Source organism: Sinocyclocheilus anshuiensis, unplaced genomic scaffold, assembly GCF_001515605.1.
Source record: "Sinocyclocheilus anshuiensis isolate Anshui unplaced genomic scaffold, SAMN03320099.WGS_v1.1 scaffold701, whole genome shotgun sequence".
Taxonomy (NCBI): Eukaryota; Metazoa; Chordata; class Actinopteri; order Cypriniformes; family Cyprinidae; genus Sinocyclocheilus; species Sinocyclocheilus anshuiensis.
Genome location: NW_015539895.1, coordinates 175,260 through 182,899, shown reverse-complemented (window position 1 = coordinate 182,899; position 7,640 = coordinate 175,260). Strand labels below are relative to the sequence as shown.

The window sequence follows — 7,640 nt, the reverse complement described above, 5'->3', positions numbered from 1 at the left end:
AAAGTATTCGAGAAGGCTGTTTTAAATCAGTTATCCCCCTACTTAATTGGGAATAATACACTGGATCCTTTTAAGAGCTAAGCATAGCACTGAATCGGCCCTGTTAAGAGTAGTAAATGACTTTTTACTATTTGTGGATCCTGGAAATTGTGCAATTTTGGTATTGTAGACTTAAGTGCAGCATTTAATAGAGTGGATCACTACATTCTTTTAAACCGTTTAAAAACCGAGGTTGGTATCTGTGATTCAGCCTTAGAGAGGTTTGTGTCCTGTTTTACTAAGAGGAGTTTCTCTGTAGAGATAGGTCAGTTTTATTAATTGCCTGCTTATGTTACGTGTGGGGGTGCCTCAGGGCTCCATTTTGGTCCCGATTTTATTTGTCTCATACATGCTCCTTCTCTGCTACATTTATGAATCTCACAAGGTTCCATATCACATTTATGCAGATGACACCCAATTACTGTATGCATGCCAATAAAACCTGGGTCAAAGTCCTTATCTGATTTACTAGCTTGTGTAAATGACATCAAAAGTTGGGTGGGCGATAATTTTCTTAAAGGTGCAGTAGGAGATCTTGGAAAATGCTAACTTTAGCCTGATAGCACTATAAGTGAACGTCCCACCCTCCCTGCAATCGCCGCCCAAAGCCACGCCCCCTTAATGCATATACGCTCACAGACCAGAATACCAGAGACAACATTACAATAGGCTACATCAGCGGTTCCCAATTCCAGTCCTCGCGCCCATTTCATATGTATCTCTTATCACGTGCGTTTGTTCTATTCGACCGTAAGTGCCCTGCGTAGTAGACATCACCGGATATTCTGCCATGATTTCAGTTCGAAGCGAGAGTATATGTTCATTACAAAGGGCATTAAAGTGTGCGAGACGTAAATTTAAATAGTATTTATTTACAGTGGTATATTATGTCACATTTCACACTTCTCTAGTAAGTTTAGTCTGTGTGTGAAGACGCTGCGCAGCGCAAATCCGAATGAATGAATGTTCGAAGGGAAGTAACCTTTGATGGATTTCCCCTGCTCAGGGAGTAGGGAGCAAAGAACACGGTGTAGGGATCATATCGATCGGAACACAGTTCATGCACGTAGCTCACTTCTAACGAGCTGGTTATCTGAATCGGGTGTGTTAACTAAGCGAGACATGCAAAATATGCAGAGCCGGGGGGGGGGGGGCGACGACTGGAATTGGGAACCACTGGGCTACATCATGTGTCACCGGTGAGAAGACTTTAAAAGTACTACAGTACCAGGAATTTTGATTGGACGAACATTTCTTGGCCCTACGCCTTCCACATAAATGACCTTAAAAATGACCTTGACCTTGACCTTCAGATTCAGTTATTTGATCTTAATATGACAGCCACATAAGGTGACTAAAGTGTTACCAGTTGTTTTAAACAAATTGTGAATGATCTATTGACTGTAGGTGTCTATTTATTTCGGACATGACATAAGAGAGTTAACACTTTATCAGCTAAATGAGCATGATCTCAAAAGGACTGTCGGCCTAATAATCGACCAAATGACTGGTATATCAGTTACTCTTATAGAATTGTAGAGAGGATGATTAGTCTTCCATGAGTACAGATTCAATCTGGGATTGCTGTACTCCAAGCTTTATTTTTTGAGGAAAATTAATATTCCTTGTAAACAGAGAAACTGTGGCATTTTACAAGTTACAAAGTGTTATCATATTACATTTTTATGGTAGTTCTGTGCATATACTAACAATTCTGAACACAAATGAATAGTCACAGAATGACTGCTTGTTTGTTTTTCAAATTACAGAAGGAAACCCACAAAAAAACTATGATTCCACACCTCCAAAAACCGAAAGGAAAATCCGCCCAGAAGCACCAGGTAAGAAACCAATTTAATCATTAAGCTTGTTAAGCTTGAATTACTTAATTATACTATGTGAAACATGATAAATGTTTGCTTTACAGAATGTGTTAAGGACTACATACATCACATAAAATCCTACATGAGAGATGTCTGCTGCTCTATGCGTGGGGGAATGGGAATGGAGTCACACTATGTGGACACGCATCTGGTCCAGAGGAAACTCCTTATCAAATCCGGCAAGAATGCAAATAAGTGTTTGGAGAAAGAACTGGTCATCCTTAGTGATTCAGAGCGAAAGAAAGCAAAGCTGGACAGAAGCCAGTTGTTTCATAACAGTGATTCCAGACTAAAACAGTCAGTCACTCTCCTTGGAAAAGCCGGAGTGGGAAAAACCACATTCATTCAGCATTTATGCTTGGACTGGGCGAGCGGCAGCCTGCCTCAATTCCAGTTTGTTTTTTTGTTGAACTGTAAAATTTTAGACCTCACACAATCAAACTACAGCTTGAAAGGTTTACTGTTCGATTTGTCTATGGCTCCTCGCTGCAAGGACTCAGACTCTGTGTTCAAACACATTCTGTCCTGTCCTGATGAAGTTCTAATTATCTTTGACAGCTTTGATCACATTAAAGACTTTGAGGGGCTTCTCCAGTCCCCTGCAAAATCACACACAAACACTAAATACACCATCAAACAGCTATTTTCTGGTTTGTTCCAAAAGGAAATCCTCTCGGGCTGCACGCTTCTCATCGCCACGAGGCCTAAAGACGTTTTAAATCAGGTGCTGCGAAAAGTGGACAGCCTTTTGGAGCTTTGTGGCTTCTCTCCTGAGGACATTGAGTTGTATACGTCAAAATATTTCGGGGATGCTTCCCTCCAAGAAAGTGCACTAAAACAGATTAAGAATCACAGATACATATCCAGTTTATGCTCCAACCCGCTACTTTGTTGGACTACCTGCTTCCTGCTCGAGCACCAAGACAGCTGCAATGATGATTTGCCTTCAACCCTCACGGACTTGTACCAAAGAGTGACCTCAAAGCATCTGCAACTAGCTAGCCTTGAAAATAGCTCACTGTGTAAAAATAGAAAACAGCTGGACATCCCACAGTTGTGCAAAATGGCATGGGAGGGACTCGAGAATCATGATACACGTGTAAACCCTGCCAGTTCTACAGAGCTGCTGGACTGCTCTCTTAAAAGTGGCATACTTGCATCCTACAAAGCATCTGAGCATCAGGAAAACCACTTTGTAGACCTTTTCACTCAGAACCTCCTGAGCGCTGTGCACCTTGTACAGTCTAAACAGGTGAACGAAAAAATGGTGGTGGCAAACAGCGTAGTCCATCAGAAGAAACGAAAGGTTCAGGGAGAGTCACAGGACGTGCTGCAGAGGTTTGTCACGGGCTTGGTCTTCCAGAAGGCTGCTGATGGAGTCAGCATTCTGGACAGCAGTGTCAACATAAAAGCCAAAAGAAAGGCTGTCGAAACCCATCTGGAGAGCATGAAGCCTAATGATTTGGTTCCTGCCAGGTTACTAGAACTGTTTCATTGTGTTTACGAGACCAGCAGTGCCAAATTTGCCAAACTGCTGTTGAAGAACCTGCCTGACAATCTGTCATTCTATGGGACGCAGCTTTGCCCATTGGACGTGTATGTTATATGCCATCTCCTTCAACAAGCCAGCGCATTGAAGCGGACCTTCTCCATTAACCTGCAAGATACATGCATTCCCATCTGTGGCCTCAAAGAGCTTGTGGGACTCAAATGTATCAAATCATTCTGGTGAGAAGTTGTCATAATGCATTGCTGAATGAATAGTTCACCTAAAAATGAAAATTCTGTTATCATTTAATCACCCTAACATCTTTGCAATACAAAAATTGGATAATTTAAGACTTTTTTAAATTCCCATGCAATTACAGTGAAGGGAAACAAGCTTTTGAGCTTCAAAAAAAGATGTAAAGGCATAAAAGTACCATAAAAGTAGTGTGATGATCCGTTAAAAATTGAAATAGTTATTCACTGAACAAACTATTCATTTAAAAGATTTAACCAAAAAGGCTGATTCATTAATGAACCAGATCAAATGACTCAAAATAATGATTAATTCATGAATCATACATTGATGAATTGATGAATCATTCTTTTGAGTCAGTTACTCTGTGTTCGAACTATATATATACTATATACATAACAGCTACAAGTGTATGCACTACTTGCTTTATGCAAGCACAATACAGGATAAAACACTATATAGGAATTACCCTATTATACTTTATCGACACTAATTGATAGGTGAAACAACAAACAGCCACCCACAAATAGTCTATAAACAAAGCATCCGGCTGTCTTTGAGTTCACATGAACAACGGTTAAAGTTACTCATCGTCAGGCTACAGAAGAATACCATAATTCCTCCGTTCAGTTAGGCCTAAGACATCGCAGACCTATAACAACCCAGCCACAACACATAATTGCGAATAACATGCCTTACCTTAACACAGAATCGACCACAGAGTCCAACGTTTATATTTTTTCTGCGAATGTTAACATGTACTAAACATGAGTGGAATTTGCACCGCAGCGCCCCCACACCTTGATGCTCATGACAAGAATAACATGTATAGTTATCTTTATTGAAGTGAATTAGGTTTAAATCGCCATCATGCATGAATTAATGATATTTTTTCAATTTTACACATAATAATCCACGATGATCACATTACACAAAACTGAAATTGCACGTCAAAATAACACATTGTCAATATTTTTTGAGACCCCCCCCAAAATTTCACAAATCACATTTTCAGCGGAGCCCATGTCTTATTAAGGGGAGCCAAGCTCGCCCTAGCTCCCCCGTATTTCGCACCCTGGTTACTCTGATTCACAAAACAGGAAGACCAATCGGATTCACTACTTCGCTGCGTTTTTTCATGAACATGGAGATAAGGCGGATGTCAAGACTGTCAGTGAATAACGACAAACGAATAATGATGATTTTGGAAAATTGGGCACAAGCTGTATTTACCACTTTTATGATAATTTGTGTCCTTTTAGAAACCCTTTTTGAAATGTAATTGCATGGAAATAAGCATGGAACTTTTCTGCTTTCGTGTTTCGCGGAAGCAAGGTAGTTTGGAACAACATGAGGATGAGTAAATAACAGAATTTTTATTTTTGAATGAACTATTGCTTTAAGCATAAGGATTTCATTTATATTTCAAGATGTTTATTTACTATATTATTATTGGTTTTCCCATTAGGGCACATACAGCAGACACCATTGGCTTATGGGAGGACTTGCATCAAAGCAATGATGAACTGAACCTGAAAAGTGCCATTGAGAAATTCACCTTGCACCCATTCAAGGCAACACAAGGGTATCACATAGAGAACCTGCCTGTACTTGTCCAAATTCACAGAGAGAAGAAGTTACCAATGAGGTACAGCATCAGTTTTGTCTTTGATAGGAAGACTGATGACTATAAAAATAATGTATATATTTTTAACTGAATGATGCCATTCCCATTCATGTTTTTCACTTAAAATTGTAGCATAAAATGATGCTGTTGATAAGGGGTATTATTGTACTTTCAGTGAATTTGTGTCTGCTCTGGATGAAGGTGTACCAGCCCTCCGGCATCTTCAGAGACTGGAATTTGAGTGAGTAAATCTCACTCTTATCTTCTTCTCCTACTGTCGGTTCCTGTTTCCGTTTCCTCTGTATCCTTGTTATTTTTATAATATGTGGTGGTGTTCTGCATTGCAGGCTCGGAGTCCAGAACGGTCCTGAACTTTTCCCTAAACTCATAGAGGTCCTGCCTTCGCTGCAGTCTCTCCAACATCTGGAGTGAGTATTCAGTGGTGGATATCGTATGTTTTCATGACTATGTTTGGATTGGGGGGGCGAAATCCTTTAGTGTTTTAAGATTTAAAAATGTTCTTGATTCTTTGTTTGTCTTTCAGCCTTGAGAAAAACCAAATAGGAGACTCTGGCGCTGAGAAGCTTGCTGGCGTTTTACATTTTTTGGAATGTCTGAAATTGCTAAAGTAAGTTTTGAAACATTTATCCACTTAAATATCACACATGGGTGCTTATTAGTCTCTGGAAAACTGTGTTTTCCAAAGTAATTTCAACTTGTAAAGAAACAACTGTGTCACAACTGAACTGTCCAATGTTCCCACCATACAGTCTGTCTCAAAACCTCATTGGAGATGCTGGAGTGGAGAAACTGGCTAAAGCTTTGCCATCAGTCCCTTCTCTACAGAGCCTCAGGTACAGACACCCTCTGAAAAATATTTACCATCACTAAGTCAAATGTGATTTTTGGAAGTGTTTATATAAGACTTTTTTCCAATTTCCTCACTTCTAGCCTCTATGGAAATGTAATTTCTGACAGTGGAGCTGAACATCTGGCCTTGGTTTTACCAGACATGAACTTCCTGCAGGACTTGGAGTAAGTATTTATTCAAATCATGTTAAATCTTCAAAGATTTATATAACAAGGAAATTTATTTCATTTCATTTTAGTATCTTAGTCATTTTGACAAACAGTTTCTGTTCAATTCTCTTTTAATGATTGTTTTTTTTTGTTTTGTTTTTTAAATGCGGGAAATATATTATATCTATGCATTTCTTGTAATTTACTTTCAGTGTTAAGTTCAACAAGTTCACAGACATTGGAGCTACAAAGCTCAGTGCTGCTCTGAAAAACTGCACAGGAATGAAGTCTCTGGAGTGAGTATCTAATATTAAAAAATAGCATTTACCATCATTTTGGACTTCACGTAATGTAGTGGTCTGAGGCTAGCACATTAGCTTTTACTTGGATAACTTTTTCTTGTAATTAGGTATCAGATACTAGCATTTCAAGACTGAGAACAACATTTGAGCTAGTTTAAACAGAAAATAAGAGATCTTGCAAATCTACTGTTTGCCAATACAGTCAGGTGGACAGAAAGAAGTTATGATTATTTTTAGTTAGTTACAACTTTTCCTGATATGCAAATGTTCTTGTTTTCCTTCTTCCTCATTAGGCTGTGGAATGACTGCATTCCATATGGAGTTTTTGAACACCTCCGTCTTCAAGATCCACGGATAAGATCACTTTAGCACATTTTGACATTTAAAGGGGTCATATGATGTTGCTAAAAAGAACATTATTTTGTGCATTTGGTGTAATTAAATGTGTTTATGCAGTTTAAGGTTCAAAAAACACATTATTTCCCACATACTGTACATTATTGTTTCTCCTCTATGCGCTGACTTTCTGAAACGCGTCGATTTTTACAAAGCTCATCGGTCTGAAAAGCGAGGTGTGCTCTGATTGGCCAGCTATCCAGTGTCTTGTAATTGGCCGAATACCTCAAGCGTGTGACGGAAATGTTACGCCCCTTACTATATTGTGATGCCGTGTCCCGGAGCGACGAGACAAAACCAATAAAACCCATTATAAACGAGGCATTTATTGCATCCAGTGGGGACATAATTATGGATTATAATGACTTATGCTGTCTTTTTGATTGCGTTGCATCGCGCCGCGTAAACATAAAACCATGTCTGCATTTGTGATCGGAGAAACGCGCTACTCTTCATCGCATTTGAATCATCAGTGGCAAATCCTTTAAATATGAAAACGTACTTACAGACTGGGAGTCAGAACAGCCGGCATTGTACGCTACTCTTCCAGGTTCAGGACACAGTCCTCCATAAAATGCGCTGCACACATCTGAATATTTGGGTTGAAGTGTTCTGGAACAGTGTTGTAAATA

General features: G+C 39.4%; 1 protein-coding gene across 5 annotated transcripts in view; it reads left to right on the top strand.

Annotated features, from left to right (window-relative positions):
* The window catches only part of LOC107685910 (MHC class II transactivator-like), a 15,183-nt gene extending 8,136 nt beyond the window's left edge, over positions 1 to 7,047 (top strand). For all 5 annotated transcript variants that reach the window (XM_016482652.1, XM_016482649.1, XM_016482650.1 and 2 more), the window contains 10 exons: positions 1,809 to 1,880; positions 1,967 to 3,650; positions 5,132 to 5,311; positions 5,466 to 5,531; positions 5,638 to 5,718; positions 5,835 to 5,918; positions 6,061 to 6,144; positions 6,242 to 6,325; positions 6,523 to 6,606; positions 6,906 to 7,047. In XM_016482652.1, coding sequence (XP_016338138.1) covers positions 1,809 to 1,880; positions 1,967 to 3,650; positions 5,132 to 5,311; positions 5,466 to 5,531; positions 5,638 to 5,718; positions 5,835 to 5,918; positions 6,061 to 6,144; positions 6,242 to 6,325; positions 6,523 to 6,606; positions 6,906 to 6,981 — 2,495 coding nt within the window. In that variant the 3' untranslated portion in view covers positions 6,982 to 7,047. The remainder of the gene's footprint in view (positions 1 to 1,808; positions 1,881 to 1,966; positions 3,651 to 5,131; positions 5,312 to 5,465; positions 5,532 to 5,637; positions 5,719 to 5,834; positions 5,919 to 6,060; positions 6,145 to 6,241; positions 6,326 to 6,522; positions 6,607 to 6,905) is intronic.
* Positions 7,048 to 7,640: the final 593 nt, after the last annotated feature.